Source organism: Diadema setosum, chromosome 13, assembly GCF_964275005.1.
Source record: "Diadema setosum chromosome 13, eeDiaSeto1, whole genome shotgun sequence".
Classification (NCBI taxonomy): domain Eukaryota; kingdom Metazoa; phylum Echinodermata; class Echinoidea; order Diadematoida; family Diadematidae; genus Diadema; species Diadema setosum.
This window is the reverse complement of record NC_092697.1, coordinates 8148418-8170772: the sequence shown is the minus strand read 5'-3', so window position 1 is coordinate 8170772 and position 22355 is coordinate 8148418. Positions and strand designations below refer to the sequence as shown.

At 37.2% G+C, this 22355-nt stretch overlaps 1 protein-coding gene across 1 annotated transcript; it reads right to left on the bottom strand.

The window, feature by feature from the left end:
- Nucleotides 1-7455: 7455 nt before the first annotated feature.
- On the bottom strand, nt 7456-19831 carry LOC140237261 (uncharacterized). Its single transcript, XM_072317205.1, has 4 exons — nt 19795-19831; nt 18706-19032; nt 9492-9686; nt 7456-7659 (listed from the first exon to the last, which is right to left on the bottom strand). The coding sequence occupies exons 2-4, from the start codon at nt 18989-18991 to the stop codon at nt 7538-7540; spliced, it is 603 nt and encodes a 200-aa protein (XP_072173306.1). The 5' UTR covers nt 18992-19032; nt 19795-19831; the 3' UTR covers nt 7456-7537.
- Nucleotides 19832-22355: the final 2524 nt, after the last annotated feature.

Here is a 22355-nt window from a genome sequence, read left to right as displayed (position 1 = left end):
GTTGAATTGACCGTTTTTGAATTGAATTTTTTTCGGGGCTCACCGTAACAGAGCTGCCAACTAGTACTGATTTTCAGTAATTTCTACTGAAATTGGACAAGAATACTGAAGGTTACAAGCAAATTACTGATTTTAGAAATCATTGTCTGTGATAAATTCTATAACACTGTTAAGGATTACTGATTTTCACTCAAAAAAGGTGCAAATTACTGATTTTCAGCCATCATAGTACTGAAAGGCTTTTACAAAAGTTGGCAGCTCTGCCGTAAATTCCAGTACATTACTAGGCTACCTTTGCAGACCCATGCACTGCACGTGTGTCCATCATGTATATTTTGTGAATAAAGTTCATCAAAACTTACAAACATTTCTATATACATTCTTGCCACACACTCTATATGTTATTACATCAGCTCTTATACTTTTAGATTTGTGTTTATAGATAAAAAATACAGAAGACTGCAACAAAAAGGCTTAAATGTGGCTGACACACAGAACTACTGAGTAGTTGAGTTTTGTGCATTATTCAAATTGTAGATAACTGTTTACTTCCAAATTTCTAAGCAGTGGCCTAAACAAGTCCACTGAGGTTCATATTTAATGTTTTGCTGGATTTTAGGAGTTCTGTAAAAGGTATCCCCTACCTTTAAAGGGACTGTACAGTACTGGTTGAGGTGAGGATTCAGGTTTATAACATTCCAAAGTGAGATAATAAGAAACCTCTTATGAAATATGACAAAGCATGTATTTCTAAGAACAATTCAATGTTTATTTGATTAAAAAATGGTTTTTAAATGGCTGAGATATCCCAAAAAGTGATAATAATAAAAGGCGACAGGCCACAACTTTATTAGGAGCTCTTTATTTGACCTTGTTTCTTGATATCTCAGCCATTTCAAAACCGATTTTCATCGAATAAACTTTTGATACCTCTTAGAATTACATGCTCTTTGACATCTCATGTAGTGGTTTCTGAATATCTCACAAAACATTAAAGGCTAAATCCTCATGTCAACCAGAACTGTACAGTCCCTTTAACAGGGTGTGGCATTGAGGTGAGCAAACCATGCACCTGCTGAGAATGAAGGAGGTCATGCTTGACAAATATCTTTGCTTTCGCCAAATGAAACCCTGATAAATATTATACATACATGTCTGGACTGAAGGAATGCAGCAGTATTAGTTGAACACATCAGCAAAGTTTGGGAAAAATTGGACAGTCCATTCAAAAGTTATTAATTTCATGTAAAGTTTCGGTGCCACCATCACTTTTGAACGTCAGCGTAGGACGAGAATTCCATAAGATTGTATTTTTTTCATTATGAAAAGGACACATTCCCTCAAATTGTTACTAAAATATGACATGGGTAACATTATTCTCATACTTGCTAACATTTTCATTTGAGAAAGCGGTAGAATCCAGGATGCCTATGCGAGCAGCGCTAGCTTGAATGCTAATGAAATCTTTCAAAAGCAGTAGTCTACCGCCAAATGCGGTAGAGTTGGCAAGTATGTATTCTCACTACTTTCTGAAAGAGGTAAATCAAGTGCTTTTTCATTATGCTAGAAAAACAAATATGTTGCTTTATCTTCACATTTTCTTTATACTGTTGTCCTGTGGTGACATCATAAACTGTTGGGAGTCTTCTCGTCCAGCCATGGTACATTGTACCACTGAAACAAAAATTCATAACTTTTGAACAGATTGTGCAATTATTCTAAAATATCACAGATGTGTTCTCCTAATCTTCCTGCCTTAACTCAATCCACATATACATATTTGCGTTTCATTCTCCTTTAAATGTTCCCATTATCCTAAAAATGGTTAAACTGTTCCTACACAAATCATTTCATTTGATGCAGTGGTACAGTGACTTGTGCAGTCGAACCTCGTGATGAAAGAGGTCCAATATAACAGACCCTTTGATAACGAAGGTGATTTTGCAGACCTCAACTCTTTATATTTCTTTGTTTTTGTTTCTTGATATAATGAAAAATCTGATATAACAAGGAAATTGTCATGGTCGTTAGATGTCCATTATAATGAGGTTGCATCATACCCTGTACTGGCGCATTGTTACCTCTGCCAAGAAAGGATGTTATGTTTTCATCAGTATTTGTTTGTTTGTTTGTCTGTTTGCAAAATAACTCGGAAAGTGAGTGAACAGATTTGAATGAAACTTGCAGAAAAAGTTGATAGTGACACAAGGAGGAGATGATCAAATTTTGGAAGTGATCTGGAAATTTTTATGGATTTTTGATCTATTGGCAGATTAGGGTCAATGAATTTGGGAGTTCAAGCAGGACACATTTGAGGTTTGCATACACACTCTTAAGCACATGTTCTGCTTGGGCGAGGAGCGGCATAGCTTAAAGATGATGACGTAAACAAAAGGCTTCTATATTGGGCGATTTTCAGCATGCATGTATGAGTAAAATGAGCTGTTTGGCAGAGGCCTGCGCTCTCCAAGTTCCTTTCTACTTCGCCATGCATCAGTGCTGCATACCAAAACATCCCTCTATATACTAACTAGCCCAGATTCCAGTGTCTCGCTCTATTGCTCTCGCTCTATTGGTCCCACAATCACACTCTGTATTCTACAAACAAAAATCTGCACCACAAATACGTGAACCACATTAATTATAAGTGTACATTTATTCCACCGAGGCCTGTACAGCAGAGTTCATTTCATGAAAAAGCAACGTAATGAAGACTGCGCTACATTTACACAATTTTATACAACAAATGCTTAGCACCATTTTCTTTACGTGGACTTTTAGGTGGGTATATAATTATGGCTGGTAACTTCAAGGCACTATTCAAGTTGTCTGAACCAGTAAAATGGGGAGTTCCCCTCACTGACCTTTACTGCGACTTCTTTTTTTTCTAAAGAGAAAAATACATATACACATTCGTCAAATAATTCAATAAATGCAGATATCTAGAAATAGAAAAAAAAAAACCTAAAAATCAACAACAAATGATTGCTTGTTTTCCTACAAATTTACAAATATGGGGTTTTTTCAAGTGGTGTAAGTACTGTCCACACAAGCATTTTCAGTCCAAGAAGCTCACATAAAAAAAAAACAACAACAAATATATTGCACTTAATTAAGCTGCAGCTTCTACATCAGCAGTGAAAGAAAAGAGAAAAGAAATCATTGACTCTTCAAGGGATCGTTGAGACCTAACTTCAGATTCCTAAGGTTTTTTGGTGGGATAATGGGAAACCTCTTACAGAATATGAAAGACCAAGTAATTCCAAGAGGGATTCAACCTTTATTTGATGAAAATTGGTCTTGAAATGGCAGAGATATCCATAACAGTGTAATCCTAATAAAAAGTGGGACCCACCTTTTATTACAATTGTTTTGTTTTACTTTGTTTTTGGATGTCTCGGCCATTCCAAAACAGATTTTGAATTCCTCTTAGAATGGTATGATTTGTATTATTTTGCAGGTGGTTTCTCGCTATCTCGCAGAAAGTTAAAAGCCCAATCCTCATCTCCATCAATTCTTTACCATCCCTCCCTTTGAGTAAACTTTTGAAGCGAGTTGTAGCACATTTCCTTAGGCTCTTTGTGTTTGCTTCCAGTTTTGCTTACATATATGCGTGTAATGTATATACACTGTACATTCATAATTGAGCTACTACACACACTGGAAAGGAAATACAATGTAAACAAGAGACCCGGGGGTCACGCGCTCACCTGAGTATCGCAATTTCACCTTCCATGCATTCTTGCACGCTGTTACCTGAGAACATTGGAAACTTAGGTCTGCATATATGGCAGCCCTGGATCTGCAATGAACAAACTTGGAACTAAAGTCATCAGTGTACAAACTCATGGTATTAACTTTGCTTTATCATTTCTGGTTCTAGAGTAGAAGATTTTAAATATTACTTAATGTGGGGGGGGGGGGGATGGGCCCCCTAGGGGCCCCCAAGAGGGACATGGTGCCCATTTGAAAGAATTGAGATTCTATTCCCCTAGGGATGCTACCTGCTAAGTTTGGTCAAAAGTCGTCATGAGGTTTTCAAAAAAAGAAGATGAATATGTACAATTCAGGCCCCATTAGGACCCATCCCCATCCCCTCTCCTGGGTCCCAAGGGGGGGGGGGGGGGGCACCCCTGATTCTGCCAATCCCATGAACAAACTTGAAACTACAGTCATAAATGTACTAACTCGTAGTATTATCTTAGCCCTATCACTTCTGGTTCTAGAGAAGATTTTTAAAGATTCCTTAATTTTAGGGGGTTTGGGCCCCCCTGGGGGCCCCCCAGGTAGGCCATGGTGCTCATTTGAACAAATTGAGATCCTGTCCCCCTCAGGATGCTAGCTACCAAGTTTGGTGAAAATCAGACATGGGGATCTCAAAGTGAAGATGAAAATGTACAATTTAGGCCCCATTAGGATCCCCCTCCCCTAGGTCACAAGGGGGAACACCCCTCATTCCCCCATGAACAAACTTGAAACTACAGTCATCAATGTACTAACTCATAGTATTAACTAAGCACTATCACTTCTGGTTCTAGAGAAGAAGATTTTTAAAGATTCCCTAATTTTAGGGGGTTTGGGCCCCCTGGGGCCCCCCAGGTGGGCCATGGTGCCCATCTGAACAAATTTAGATCCTATCCCCCTAGGGATGCTACCTGCCAAGTTTGGTGAAAATCGGTCATGAGGTTCTCAAGAAGAAGATGAAAATGTAAAAAGTTTACGCACGACGGACGCCAGACGCCGGACGACGCACGACGGACGCTGGACGAAGAGCAATCGCAATAGCTCACTTGAGCCTTCGGCTCAGGTGAGCTAAACAGGTGGAACAAAACCTTTGGACTCTAAAGCATTGGTGCTCTTTACAAGAGCTTACCGTCGTTCATAACTCCTTCAAAACTTTGCAGGCACTTGATATTCACACACAAAGGTAATTTACTGCCATTGAACAAAAGAGCTGCATGCCTGAACATCAAGATTGGAATACTTGTGAAATACAAAAAGAAGGTGACATGCAAACATGCCTACCTTTTATCAACCAAATGTGGTAAAAGAGAGCTACATATGGCACACAATCAATTGCTTACTGTTTCTTACAGTAAAACGAAATGATATATGATATGCCTCCTAAACCTTTTAGGAAGGTGCTATGTCACAATAACCATGAAACAACATTTGATGGGTCAATGTGACTGCTTTGCATACTATAGACACAAATATACAGAATATATATTAATATACACACACAATTGATCCTCGGTCAACTGGAGGTGCTTACTGTAAAAAGCTTTGGCAATACAGAAAAAAGACAAAACATGAGAGAATGACTTCCACAAAAGCTGAAACATTTGCATAACAGTCTTGTGCAATTACTGTAAAAGTAAATATTTTGCGTGAGTAATTTTTTTTTTACGCTCGGCTGGATGAGATGAATTTTGCATTGTTTTAATTCCACAGAATCAAGACATTCATGCTGTGGAACATATGACGTGTAAAAAAAAAAAGAAAAGAAGTAATTATTCACATCTTTATTTTTACGCTGTTTCCGGTCAAACAAAATGTGCAAAAATTTCCACACCGCGCAAATCTCCACTTTTACAGTAACTGAAACATGTGGAGCATTGGAATGATATTTGAATTTTGCATTGTTGCTTGTTAATAACTACAACCACTTGCTAGAAACAATGACATTACCTTTGATCCTTTCAAAGAATCACAATTCATATCAACACAAAGTTATATAGACTGTATGGCAATGAATTTTATCTTCATTTCGCTGTTACTTAGTGATACCAAATATATACGGTATGTGGATTGATTGAATACAGCAATACATGTATTAGGAGAAGACATCATAGAAGTTTGAGGAAAATCAGAAGATTCATTCAAAAGTTACGAATTTTTACAGATACAGTGCCGCCATCAACAGATGAACGAGTTTTTTTTTCTTTTTTTAGCAATTTGTATTTTCCCTTTATAAGAAATAAATATCCAACAACATTTCATGGTCGTAAGTTTTTGCTGCATATCTCGCTCAATGAAAGCCATGCACAGCACATGCTGCTCCACTAATAAGAAATAAGACAAATAAAAACAAATAAATACAAATGCCCTACCTACCCCACTTTTCAGTGATATGCTTCTCTAATGCAACATTAATTGATTATTTAATTACTCAATTAACTAATTATTCAAGTTATTTATTTATTTATTTATTTATTTATTTATTTATTTATTCATTTATTTATTCATTCATTCATTCATTTATTTAGTGGGTGGGTGAGGGGGAGGGGAAGGGGGCCTTATGCTCCTAAAATACTAACACTACATCTTTTTATAGATACATAGGACATGATATCATAAAATAGTACACTCGATTACACTGTTGGCACAAGATAATTTCATATCATGACTCCAGCCCTCTAATTCTCTAGGCATATCAGGGAGTACTAATGCAGCTCAACTACCAACAAAACATATATAAACATATTATACTGCATGATCTGAAGGGCACCTTACCTGATTATATGCATGGTAAATGTAATATTGGCTTATGGATGAAGGCATTGGTGAAACAAATGCATTGTGAGGGCACATAATTAATCTATAAAAGTGTACTGCACAGCATACACCTTTTTTAGTGTATGCACATAAATATTGACCCCACATGCCCAGATTCATAATTTTATTATATGACTGTGCACTACAATAAAAACAATGAATGTGATGCAATGCCTACTTAACCATTACCAAATCATGTTATATATGTACATACATGAAATATCAGGAAATTAATATAGCTCTGTAAAATATGCATTTAACATATCACGCATATTTTGGTAAAACACTGGCACCAAACTTACACTTTTTATTTGGCACCTCATTAATAACAGAAAGAACAAATTCAATCTTAATCATTTGTTCTTTTCTTTCCTGGCATAGGGAGGGGAGTTGTTTGCATAATTTATTACCTGCATTGCACCTGCACTAGAGTGAAGATTTCCATGCCATATATTGAACTTCACAAAGGTAATATCAGCAGTCATTTCATCAATGAATGGTTTTAAAGAAGACACAACACTCAACATTTGCATTAATAAATGTCACAATTAAAAACATAATGAACGAACAAATAAAATACAGAATACCTCCTTTATGATGAAACTGATTCTGTAAGACATGATAACACATTGATTCTGCAGCAATGTCTTGACCAGTTCTCAATACTCTAGATGAAATCACATACTGTACATTCATACACTGCTTGGCCGGTTTCGGAAAGCATTGAAATACAGTGTACCTCCTGTTTACTGGAATGAACCATCTTTGTCAGATCAGATGAGAAAAAAATCAGGATCTCCTGCATCCGGGGGGAGGTCAAAGGTTCAACGACTCCAACTTTCATATATCTGCTGCCGTTACATTCGTTTGTTTGTTATGTGGCGCACAAGAGATGTATGAGTTGCTAAAACAAACAAACTTGAAAAAAACAAAACTGTTCCTCTTCCAGGTCTCCATGGCAACCAAGAGGGTCAGTCCTTCAAATGTTCTCCAGAATCTCCTTGATCTGGACAAAGTCCACAACGTTGAGGAAGAGGAATGATCGGGAGATGAAGAGCTTCTGGGTCATCTCGCTGTACCGCCACAAGTTGATCACATGACCTGCGGCAAAGCACCAATGAGAACGAGAGACAGGAGGTCAAAGTTTATCATTGGAAAGAGTCTGGAGAGATTGGGGCACAGGTCTCTGAGGATGTGTGCCCTGATGACTAAAATGATGTGATAGAGCGGGGGAGCACAAATTGAAAATCAACTCCATGAAGCTCAAAATTTTGATGCATCAGATGAATATTGCACGCAACATTTGATTTGTTTTTCCTTCTGTTTTTTTTTCAACTGTTGGAAGACACTATCAGCATTCCAAGACAATACAAAGTTTCCTTTATACAAGTGATAGTGTTTCCTTTTTCCAGAAAGAATACAAACACAGTAGACCCATCCTAGTGAATTTGCAAGCATTACAAGTGAGCTCTAAAAAAGGGCATTGGATATATTATAGTGTTATGACAGCAGGGTTATACAGTGTTAAGAACAACCCTATAGCAATTTGATGAACCACAAATAAACTGCAAAACAGAAAGAGACCTAAATGTACTAAATGGCACTGTGGAGTTAAACAAAGATTCAAAATACAGTTTCAGACCTACAAAAATAAATATTTTGATCAATCTATCAATCAATCAATCTGTCTATCTCATATGAAATGTGCAAAAAAAAAAAAGTAAAGTTTTGGTGGGGGGGGGGGGGGGGGGGGAGGCAGAAATTGTGGCCAGGAGAAAAGAATTGACCTTGCTGGTCACATGTTGTTTTCCAGATCCAGTTTATTTGAAGAGATTCACATGCACTCTTTGCTCTAGACCAATCAAAATATTTAAGAGATATAAAACCTGATGAAATGGCTGGGTGACATTTGCATGGACGACACAAAAAGCACAAATAAAGTACACAGTAAAAGTTGCTAAGGCCACTGAATATTGAACCTGTACCAAACTCGATGACACAACTTTTTTTCCCCAATGATTTTCATTCTATTCTACACTTTTCAAAAAATACAAGGACTAGTATTACTGTACAAAGAATATTTGCACAATTTAGACATAATTGACAAAAATATTTCCTTTCCTGTGTATCATTCTTTTTTACACAGGACAAGTAGAAATTAAAGGTGTTTTTTTTAATACCCAAATAGCAGCTCATTTGATTATCTTGTAACAGTTTAAACATAAAATTGTGCAGCAAAATAGATCGGAGTCATGTTGCATTCACATTTAGGCTGCATTCATCTAACTTGAGTAAGGGAATCACATTTCAAAGTGCATTTGGAATGTTGTTTGCAAATGTGATTTGAATGTGATCCCTTCACCCTCTTTTTTCCTTTACTGTGCCTGTCAACTTGCCCCCCCCCCCACTTCCTACACACCCACACACACACATACTCAAAGACACAGGCACACATACTCAAACACATTTTACACAAATGCATTATAAAAAAAAATGACGTTGAACAATATTCAATTCAGCTGATCGGACTTTGACATTGTCATGAAAGTATTATCTGTTTACATAGCAAACTGTGAACGGCACTGGCATATTTAGTACTGCAAGTGTTTGGAGCTTTGGGTGGAGGCCTCCTATTGCTACAAATAGAGAATGCATAGTGAATAATCGCATAAAAACTATTCATGAGAATGAGCAAACTTGCACACAAAATCACGAGACACATCAGTTAAAAAAATAAAAAATAAAAAATGATGCCAAACACTACACACAGTATAATTACTACGCTGTGTAAGAAATTTGGACTACACATCAGCTACACTACAGCTGTATGTGGCTCTTGGCAGCTACATTTTTAGTACTGGTATCCTTAGCTGTGCTTATTCTTGGTAGGTCTACACCCACCCCCAAAAGAGTACACACAGTCTGTATCTCACCTTCGCTGGTTCTAACATAACTGCCCCTGTGGTCTCCGATGAAATATACGCCTGCACCATAGCTGATCTGCTCTGAAGTTCGCACATTGACGAGAACGTCGTCCGACAGCGGGATGTAGATTGTCTCGCTCGTTTGTTTAACCGTCTCTGTGTGGAATGTTGTCGGTGATGCTCGGATCGGCACAAAACTGCGACCTTAAGGTATACAAGGCAAAGTTGGCAGCAAAGATTTTATGAGAAGCAGTTTTGACATTTAATGATAAAACAACGATTGTAGTAAAAGTAACTTCGTGTAATTCCCTATATGCACACTATTGAATGAAGTCTTAGAAAAATATTGACCAGTGGTTAGTCAATGTGTAGTGTGATAATCATGTTAAAGATTATATTAAATGCATTATCACAGTATGGAATAGTGTTTTAGCTGTTGTAGAGCTCTTTTTGCCCTGTTGTCCAAGAAAGAATTAATTCTTGGAAAATTCACTCGATAATTTCTCTATATCATTTTATTGTAAAGATCCCCTCCTAATTAGAGAGTGCAGTGCGTAGGATCATCAAAAACCTGAAAAAAAAAATCACAATTCATTACTGTTGTGCAGACCATCCAATTTTCCTCAAATTTCTGGTGAGTTTTTCACTACTATCATTCTGTGTTCACTAGATCAACATACTATGTTTGAAGAAACTAATGAAACTATCAGTCCTAACAATATACTCCTCTCTGTAGAATCAAATTAATGATTCCTGTAGAAATTTGTTTCTATTGCAACTCAATGACAAATTGCCCTTCATCATGAATATACACAATTATTCAGTGTTTTGGGGTAAAGCCATGATAGAAATCACGGGCATGGATTTGAGCCTCACCTGAGTATACCTATGTAATATGCCCATGATTTTTATCACAGCTGGTACTCAAAAAACATTGAATAAATGGGGAATATTTTTGCCAATGGGGGCAATTTGCCAATCAGTTATGATACTCCTTTCTGTTTGTTCATTCCCAATGGTTCTAACCCAAGTTTATAATCATTATGATATTAAAGTGTAATGTTTAAGCAAAAAAACTGCATTTTCTAATTTTTCCTCCATCAAAAATGTGGAAAACTGTATTTCACCTGTGACTAAGCTCTACATTCTGCATTAGACCAGATTACACTGTGTTCCCTTTTGAGTGCATCTAAATCAGGTGATCTATAAATTCCTATCTCAAATGTGACATTACAGTTTATAATTTATGACAGCACATAATAACTGTTCACTATATATAGGCATAATTGAATCTCTTGCCTTATAATGATGATCTGGGACCTTCATCACAAAGGCATTTGCAATAGCTATACATAGGTAACAATCACTGCAGTCTTACAACAGCAGTGATTCAAATGCTTTCAGCTGATTGGTTGATTTCTGTTTGCTACCATAGCAACTGCAATTATTGCTGGCTTACAGTAATTGCATGTTAGTTCCTGTTTATATGAAATGGGTACTTTGGAATGCAAATTACCTGAATTAGATTGGCAAAGTAGTGGAAACTTTAAATTACCCTATACCACTAATTATCCATGTTTAGTCTAGCTTCAAGGCTGTGTTGTGTTGCCATATATCTGTGTCTGATTCAAGAACATAGAATATGCATGTGTCTGAATCAAGAATATTCATGCTGTGTTCAAGCACATACATGTACCTTGTCATCACTAAACTTACATGTTGGAGATAGGGGAATTTGCTACTTTGAACAAAAGCTCATTCACACTTTGCTTCTTATCATTCTTGATAAAGGCTTGTAGTTTTTATCAACAAGTACCACTTGAGGATAAAAGTGTAAGATGTTCGGTGTGTAGCTTGATATGACCTTAAATTGTTGTAGCAGAGGGGACATTCATGGTGAAATGTGATACTTCATCACAAAGCAAACAGTGCAACTACTTAGCTACCACAATCACGATCACAGGCAACCAACTTTCAGGATAGTGACTGTGTTTCTGATTACAACTCAACCACCCCTCCCCCCAAAACACACACACACACACACACACACACACACACACACACACACACACAATGCTAATGCTTTACAATGTAGGACCTACTGTATGTGTACAATATGTATGGTTTGCTTATTAAAGGTACTAGCCCACATTTGCAAACCCACGAAAATCAAAACTGCATAAAACAGGTCCAATATGACTTCAAGTACAAGTTATAACAGTAACATACCTCACCTGTCGCTCTTTGTCTATACCACTCGATAAAAGAGAGAAAATCATCATTTTAAAAACAATTTTCAAACCGGGTCAACCCGACCCAAAATCGAATTACGAGCGCGGGCTATAGCTACGTACGTTGTACATGTAACACGTACGTGGACCGGAGCTAGCGAGCGTTATATGCATGCGTACGGATTACGGTGCATTTTCATTTATTTTTATGAAAGTAATGGACTAATTGGAACGAAATTTTGCACAGGTGTTACTGCAATCATACCCAAACTCCATGCTAACTATGAGACCAATTGCTGCAGGTTTACAAATGTGGGCTAATACCTTTAAAGTATGTGGAAATTTTAAAGATGCTCATTTACTCAGCTACACAGGACAGTCATTAGTTATAGCTCATTGATAAGTGCATTCAAAGGCTGTGAACCATGATACTCCATGAAGACAAGGTATCATTGAGCTATACATGACTACACCACAGAATATCTTTTCATGAAGATCATCAAGTTCACTCACAGATACAGTAATCTGAAGCTAGTGTGCTAGGAGAGAATTTACATGAACCCTTCCCTCAAAGGTTAACCTACTTTAAAACTCTATTTGAAGTCAGCTAACTCCCATTTATCATAAAGGAAAAGTAAACATCTAGAAATATACATCTTGATTGAGAGAATGTAGCAATTTAGTGAAACACAGCAGCAAAGTTTGAGGAAAATGGATAATCTGTTTAAAAGTAATGAATTTTTGAAGTTTCAGTGCTGCCATTGCTGGGAGAGTAGACTACTAAGTACAACTTGTGATGACATACGTAGAATAATAAATCTCTCTCACCTATGGTTCTATTTCCTCGTCAAAAAGTTTTCCTGACTCAACATTTGACCTTCTTCTCTTCTTGTTCAAGTAAACTTTGATGATCATCAATGTAATGCTTCACAATAGGGAGGTGAGAATCGGTCCAACCTCCCTGTTCACACCCAACAATACGACAATGTAGCACTGACAGCCATTGTCATTTCACTGAGGCTAAACAGCTATGATGAACAAGAGGAAATAAATTACACATCGGTATCACAAAGCCTGGAATCAAGGCTAACTTTCTACAGGAGCTGCAACAAGAATCTGTGGTCAAAATAATGACTGTATAAACAGCCAATCAAAACCAGGTCAAGAAAAAAAGAGGAAAGTTATTATTCACAGTCACTGAAGCAGAAATTGTTTTGGTCAAGTTTGACAATTCCCCATTGACCACAAGGACAATCACATCAAGGTATAGCAAACTATACAAACAACACACTGTCTCTGTCAGAAGGTAGCAGCACTCATCTACCAACCTTGATCAACTACATTTTTACTTGGCTGTTGGTGATTTTTTTTTTTCAATGCAATCTTACTTGGTAGAATGTTACTCCTCCCCCTCCCCTTACATAGCTAAATTTAAACAATCATGTCTTTCTTTTCTATTCTGTTCCCTTCATATTTTATACCACCAAGTGTTGAGCCATGTTTACTTGAACTGTTGGATTGATGCATTTACTTTCATACCTTTGTATGCTTTAATCAATGTCAAATATTAAAGGGATGAAATAGTTTTGGTTGAGATGGGGCTTCAGGTTTCCAGCTTTTCTTGTAAGATACTGGTATTGAGAAACACCTCATGAAATTATTAAAGTGTGTACAATTTGAAGAGGAATACAAAGTTTATTTGATGAAGATTGGCTTTGAAAAGGCTGAGATATCCACACACAAAAAAAAAGATAGAACCACTTTGTTTTACTTTTTTGTTTGTGGTTCTTTTTTTTTTATGTCTCGGCAATTTCAAAACCGACTGTCACCAAATAAACATTGAATTCCTCTTAAGATTGTATGCTCTTTAATATTTCATGTTTCTAGTTATCTCACAAGTGATAATATGAATCCCCATCTCAACCAAAACTGTATCATCCCTGTAACTACATTGCTGTTGCATGACTTTCTTGGAATGCATCTAAACCTTTAAACTTAACTCCTACTTCCCCTCCCCCCCCCCCCATCTGTATGTCTTTTCCCTAATCTCTCTCTAATGCATGTATGAATGAACAAGTGGATGGATGAATACAAGAATGAATTAATGAATTATAAATAAACAGATAGATAGATAAATTAGTGAATGGATGAATGAATGAGTGAATGAATGAATGAATGCAGCAACTTCAAGTTGTCTCGCATGACTATCATATTTTTTCCACACATGGGGGGAGGGGGTCCTACATCCATCATTCCTGAACCCTTCTGCTTATGGGGGGGGGGGTATTTTATGGTAGCATACTCTTCTTTTTCTTCTTTTTTTTTTTTTTTTAGACAAGTACACTTCAGAATATTCCCTTCACTCTTGATGTATGACAGGAATCTGTCTAAAAAATGAAACGCAGCCATTGGTTTTTCCTCCCAGTTATAAAATCATTTGAAATAATTTCAATGCTTCCCACGGAGATTTGCATTGGCGCGCCTCTCGACTATGTGTCATACATCAGACATGCACACAACAGAAATTCTGCAAACATCTTTGGGTGCTTTTTTTTTTTTCTTGATTTTCCCAGCATTCCCTGCACTTTGACTCTGTTCCCAGCATTATTAAAGAAACAAGAATCATTCACTCTTTCATTTTGTTCTTCATCATTTTTCCTTTTTTTTCCTTTTCTTCATCATATTCCTGTTTTCCTCCCTTTCCTCCTCCCTTTCCTCATCCTCAATGCTTTCATCTTCTCATGCCTCTTGTCTCCTCTTCTTATGTCTCCACCATTTCATCAACTTTGCTTCAAGCAGTGATGTTTATTTTATATACATAATACCAAAACTTCCTCAAATCTTACAACAGCAGCAAAGACCATCCTAAGGCATTCTGCTGAGTACCTCTAAAATTGATGGGACATGACTTTCCAAACCTTCAAAAGAAAAATAAGAAACTCAAGTTCATATCATCTCATCTTTCCAACAATTAAATATTGGTCATTAATCATCACTATTGAAGTACTCTCCTCTCTAAAACAAACATAATGTGTAGTGCTACTCATTGCTGCTTGGAGTGCACATGCTAAATTTTTACTGCTAATTAAGAGTGCAGTCAGTTGATAAATTTGGTTGTGTCATATTTAATTACACTCAACAAGAGTCCCACACACTTGAAAGTTACTCTGTACATTAAAGATAGGCTGTAAAAGCTTACTTTTGGAACATGTCTTGTCATGACTGTCATGTCCAGTCACAGTCGTTTAGATTTTTATCACCGAGTTAATTTATAACCAGAGGTTGCTAAACATATCTTTTGAAACATTTCATGTCACGACAAACAATTACAAGACATTGAAAGTATTTCATAGACTTAGTGTCTGTACTTCAGCTTTTTTCCCCCTCCCCCTCTCCCCCCACCCCAACTGCTTTAGTGGTGGTTTTTACATGACTGTAATCCATTAGATGGTATTACAAAGATGGCATTCATTCAATACATCATGATAAGACTTATGAATCATAAGTAAATCCTATTTTCCCAAGTCTGATGAATATGGAACTTATAAATGTTGCAGGCACAGCATACTATTCCACAACATCACACATTCTATTATATTAAATGGGTTAGTCAAATACCGGTTAGTGATTGGCTAAACACAGTCAAGTGATGGAGGCACATTCGTTATGTTCGCCCATGGGCAAACATTTTTGTAATGTTCTCCCATGGGAAAACATTTTCACATAATAAATGACAGAAGGCCTAGGAACACGCACGCGCGCACAGTGAATTTGACCCTACAACACACGAGCGAGCGAGCGAGCGATATCGAGTGTGTAGTGCTGGTAGTTGCCTTTGACGTATTTAACGTATTTGACTAACCCATATAATATAACAGATGATGACTTTTGTTGTCTGGAACATGAACCAAACGTTCCACTCTCAGGGTTTGAAATGCTATTTCGGGAGGTTATATACTTATAACCTCCCTCAATATTGATCACAATGTATGTTCGGGACTCGAAAGTGAAGGTTTCACTGCTTGCTACATGTAGTTTCCCTACACTCTGTATTAGAGTACTGAAGTATGATTTTATAGCCATTCATTGCCATGGCAACTGATTCTAAACAACCTCACCTTTATTGTTGTTAACTATACTCACACCTGTTTCCAACCTAAGCTGTGAAAAAAGACTGTGACATCATTTGTTCAGTACTATAGGTCTTCATTAGAATGTATTATGATCTGAAATATAATGCCTCCTATACAGCGAGTGTTATTGAAATGCAGGCCTGCTGTCAAATTGACTTTGTGTCTATATTGGAGATGGGGAATTGACTACCTACCTATTACCGTGGGGTTTTTTTGTTGTTGGTCTTTTTTTTTCTTCCACATGTAATCTTCAATATTCTAAGGACGAGACAACAGTCTTTGTCTTAAGGCTGCCGCACACTATACAACTTTCAGTTGCACAACTGACAGACTTTGGATCCAAAATAAATCACATTAGCCTCAGAATAAACACACTAGTTAATTTCGGATCCAAAGTCATTTAGTCATGTGATGGAGAGTCATATAGTGTGTGGCAGCCTTTAGATTAGTTTAATTTTAGTTATAGGAAACAGAGCAATTTCTGGAAAGCTAAATTATTGGTTCAAACATTAAAAAAAAAAAAAAAACTGTTATGCACAAACACAAACACTGATCACACACATGATGCAGACATACATACACACACAGCTGTGGAGTTATATCGGTGGGACACTAGTATTGTATTCAAATCCATGATTAATCTGTCAGTACTAAGTAAACAGGCATGAAATGAACTCTTTGCTGTAGCTAACCATCCAAAAATCATACACTGTACAAAATGTACCAGCATTTCCTGCTGCATCAAGGCTGTAAGGAGGGACTTCTTGCAAAACGGAAATGTTATTCTACGAGGCAGTAGGTCTTTTCACCTAGATGCCACATTCATATTTTGAATCATGTGAGGGTTCCCGACCCCAGGAAATTGTCCATGACAAGCAGTGAGATTGTGTGACCCGTCTCTGAATATTTTACAGCTTTGTTGATCCCGTCCCATGTGACATTTTTTATTTTTTTTTAATTCTCCCTCCCACTACACCTTTGCATTTCATTCAGAGTTGGGAATTCATCACTGAATGGGAATATTCCATGGTGAGACATAAAGTGAAGATTAATGCTGAAGGAAGTATTAGCGAAAAGAAAGTGGCTTTGAAGAGGGAGGCTTGGATATCGTATGGGACCTGCTTCAGAGTAGATCACACTTTAGTAGTAGTATATAGTAGAAGAAGTAGTAGTAGTAGTAGTAGTTACTACAACAACAACTACTACTACTAGTGCTATTAATAACTACTACTCTACTACACACCACCACTACTACTACTACTACTACTACTACTACTATTACTACTACTACTACTACTACTACTACTACTACTACTACTACTACTACTACTACTACTACTACTACTACTACTACTACTACTACTACTACTACTACTACTACTACTACTACTACTACTACTACTACTACTACTACTACTACTGCTGGTACTACTACTATCAAGTACATGATCTAACTCTATACCAGGTCCCTTACGATGGCCAAACCTCTCTCTTCAAAGCAAGTTCTTTAGCACTTCATAGAAGTGTTTTGTGACAAAAGTTCAATAAACCATAAATTAAAGATTTCTTCCATACTGGGTAGACAGCTGAGGGTTCAGCTATGGATTTCTGAGGCTAGGCAAATAAAAAGTAAGTGGCAGTTTTGTATGCAACCAATGTAGTGTTTGGTAAAGGGGTTAGTTGATCAAAGTTGGCTTCATTACAGATTAATAAGGAAAAGGTTTCATCAGATTCAGACATCACATGAAACTTGTGGAATATTGCAGATGCTGTAGTGCTGTAGTAGTGTTGCTAGGGGCAACCACATATACACAAATTGGAGGAGGAATATGATGTCATCGTCTCAAAAGTCTCCAACTGATTCACACATCTTTGCTACATTTCCTCACTTTGATATGAAAGCAATTCAAGAATAAGCTGTAACCTTTGCAACTAGTTTGGCAATTATGACCTAGCATCGACGGCTAATGATTATTCAGCAAAAAGGGAATTGTGGTTGCTTTATCAATGACTTGAAATATGACTTAGAAACATTTTTTTGTGAAAAAAAAACTTAAAAGGGAGAATGTTGGTGTGCAGTAATCGCATTGGTGCCTCTTCTTATTTTCATACAATGGATATTATGTGTGGTTGGGACCACTATCTGGTAAAAAATATTTATTTTTGTTATCATAAAAATTCCATAACATTTTTTTTTTCAATTTCATGGCCAAATTTAATGAACTTCTGCCATTTTGTTAATACTTGCTTTTGTTTACTTGATTTATAAGAGTCAACTTGAACGTGGTGTGGGATAGCAACTTACATGGCATATTTGAACAAGTGTTTGAGAAAATCTTCCTAGAGGCAATATTTCATCTACCCATGAATTTTTCTTGGGAATGGAACAGCTGCAAAAAAAACCCACAAAAACAAAGTCCAATGCCTCATTCAAGACAGCACCAAAAATGTCCCCAATGACCCCTCCACCATGTGACCTCTGACCTCTAATCATCAGCGACAGTCAAAAAGGTCAAACGAAATCAGATGCTGGAAACTCCCTCTCATGTCAAGTTTCTGTTGCATTGTACAGCTGTACTCTCTTGCTCAGTTCCCTTCAAGATCATCTACCATATTATGATATTTGCCAGATCATATCTCGTTGGTAATTGCAATGCCACATCAAACGGAACAGTTGCACTGCACACTTTGGAATTCATCAAGAAAAAAAAAAATTATTCATGCACCACATAATTCGACAAACAGGAGCTTAGATAAATACAACTCAAGAAAGTGAGTATAAACAACTGCAGTATACACTGATATAAATCATGGAAAGCAAGAAAAAGTTACAGTGTATGTTTATTTTCCGTCGCTCACCTCTGACTGAAAGCACCCTCTGTAGTTGCTCCATCTCGCTCTCTTGCTCGTCATCCATTCTCAAACGTTTGCGTCGGTCTGAGAAGCTGGGCCCCGCCCTGCTGCCATTGTGCACCATCTCTTCCATGACTTCGTGCTGTGCCATACTGATGCTACCACCACCACCACTGCAGCGACCGCTACTCTCTGCTCGCCCTCCGCCAAGTCCATGACAGTGCCTACAGCAGCGCCCGACTGCTGGCGGGCTGCTGGTGGCGCTGCCAAACGGACTCCCAGGGACGTCCATGGGACACGGTGATAGACCGGTAGACACACCCCCCTAACACACTGAGACAAAACACAAACACACCCCCTCATACACACAGACAGGAGCAAAGTTTGTTAAAAGCCCTACAATACATGGACAACCATGCCCTCAACACTTCACAACACACTATGTTTACTGCTACCAGCAAATTTACACTAGGATTCACTCAAGTGAAGAAAGGATCCATTTTCAGATCTCTCTTCCTCATAATCTATCTTTTCTCCCTTCTAACCTTCTCTCCCCCTCTTTCCCTCTTCCTCTTTCCCTCTCTCTTGTAACCTATTGATACCCTTGAGTTTCCACTGTATGTATACCATTATCTCTACCTCTGTCGCTTGTTAATGTCCTATTTTTCTTCTCTATTTCTTCTTCCCTATCAATGTATCTATCATACTTTCACCTTTTCTCATCCCTTCTGGTCTTTATTTACTGCCACTAGTATTATCTCAGTAGCAAGGTCATCTCCGGAGTGAAGTTTAAGACTCTAACAGAGTCCAAGGGCTAAAGGTGCGTCATAACAGTGTGCCTCCAATCAACAGGAAGAGCTAGTAAGCCAGACGATCCCAGAGAGGGCTGCCAGTGAAGATATCGTCCAAAGTTCAATGTCCCCAGCGTGAGAAACGGCACATCATCACCAGTTGTCTTTCTATCTCTCTATCTCTCTTTTCTCTCTCTTCTCTTTGTCTTTTTCTCGCTCTTACATCCTCCCCTGTCTCTTTGCTTCACCCTTCAGGCAATCCTACATTTGCTTTTAAAACTAACGCTCAAATCATTCAAGCAACCTTGGGTATACCGCAGCTACAATGGTGCCATCAGGACGATTCAGACTTGAGAAAACTGGGTCACGTCGAGACCTCTGAAGCGCTGGGTACATCCTGTGGAGAAATGGAAACCCAGACATAAAAATATTTTACATAAGTCCACATAGTTTCACACATAGAACAGTACAGAGACAGAATATCTAATTATAGAAAAATGATGTTTTGATTATTTATCCATCAAGTTCTGGAAGAATTTATTGGAGATATTATCATCTTGTTATCACTGGACTGGCTCATTTGAATTGCTCTGCATTTCTCATGTAAGAGACAGATCAGATGGAACTGTAGAAATTCATGAAATCTGCACAAAATCAGAATGTAATTTACCACACACACACACAAAAAAGTGCTAATCTTTACAGCGGAAACAGCAATTTTGATCTTCTTATAGGGGACGTTTCCGAGGCTGATTAAGTACATGCAGCAATATTAGTAGAACAAAAGCATGAAATTTGAGGAAAATTCAACAATCCGTTCAAAAGTTATGAATTTTTCAAATGTTGGTGCTGCCATCTCTGGATGAGTAGACTACAACAGTTTACGATGTCACTGCTGAACAACGATATAAAAGAAGTTATGTAAAGAGAATTCCACTAAATTTCAGATTTTAATGAAAAAGAATCGTCATCTGACTGTTTACTGACCTATGTTAAAGGTAATATTATTTCTCCTGCTTTCTGATAGAAGTTGGTCAATTGCTCTTTCAGTATGCTAGAAAAGTAAAATTTTGCAGAACTCTCTTCATTTTTTCTTTATACTGTTGTTTTGCCATGATGTCACAAAATGTTAGCCTTCTCATCCTGCTATGATGACAACAAAATCTAATTGAATAAAATTTTGAAAATAATCACATTACACACACACACACACAAATCATTACAGAGGAAATCCACCCAAAAGTAAATAAACTTCAAAACAAAGAAAAAAAATCCCTACAGAACGATACAAAAGTGACAAAAATTAGGTAAGAAATAAGGAAGATATATATGACACTTTGAAATTTCACATTTTCTCAGAAAACATTTCTTGACCAGTCCTTATGAATATTCAAATCAGCAAGTTGATGATGTCATGCTCTCACAATTTCTTATTCATTTCATATTATCATACAGAAATGACAAAAATCTCATATTTCAGCTGTATAAATATACACTTGTCTTAAAACCACTCAAAATAAAAAAGAAAAAATTTAACTCTTATACTATATCATGTTATGGAAACATGCTTCTTTTTTTTGCCTCCAGTATGCTTCCAAGTACATGGGGAATCAATTAACACATTCAGTCTTGAAAATGACATTCTATATCACAAGGATATATTTCAAATAAAATTGGGATGTCCATATTTCCAGAACAACTCAAACCAAGAGAATAACCAATTCTAATGCCTTTCTTCGGTTGTATTTTCTTGCCTGAAGTTGCCAGTTATCCTTCTTGAATGCAACTTAAGAAGCAAGGCCAATTAACATCTTCATTTTATTATTCTATCCCTTGCTCTGCCCTGAAGCTTGGATGAATACAACAGCTGCAGTGCACTTGTCCCTACATGCTGAATGAACTAGAATGATGTTTGCCTGCACAGCTTGAATATTCTGAGCTACAAAACTGTATACCATGAGGTTGCATAGTACACAATGTACAGGTGACTCCAATTAAATAACGAAATCCTTGGGACCGGCGGTTTTCTTTCATTATAGAATATATTGAAATTTCACTGAAGCCAAACCATTAAGTGTACACTGATACATAAATAATTTATTTACATCAATTGATAATATATTTGGGGGACCTGAGTTTCTACTTTGATGATCACCACAAGAGTTTTTATCATAACTGTGTTCGTTCTAACGGGAGTGCACTGTAGCTACCAATACAGATTACCTAACTATAAACAACCATGTTGCTGCAAGTGCTGTGCTGCACACTGGACAGGCTACCGATTACCTAGGTGCTGGTCACTAATACAAAACAACAAGTACAGAAACAGAGTCTGTGACTACAACAAGCCTTGTGCTGCAACATGCCAGCTTTGGGGAAACTCTGTCCCATTATATTCTTCAATCAAACCTTTCACTTATCATAAAATGTACAAATTGTGTTCCACATTATCCTGTTATATTCTTAATACACATATTAGTAGTAGTACCATGGAATGCCTACCATGCAATCATGTACAAAAATTGGTATTTAAAAACAATCCATACATCACTGCATGAAGCAATATTCTTTGACTTGACTAAATCTCTGACACTGACAGTTATAATATCTCATTCTTCATACAAATCTTGATGATCTGATATCTGAGGAAATCAACATAACCATTTGGTAATGTGTCCACAATGAAATTCTAATTTTTCAACTGTTAATGAGCTCTGTTCTTTTGCATTCACGAGCTTTGACCAACACAAACTGCACAGTCATACAGCATTAACATGCCAAATTTAATGAAATGTCAAGTGTCCTGAAAAGGTTATGAAAAAAAAAAAAAAAACTTTGGCCTTTGACCTGTGATCTATCAAAGTG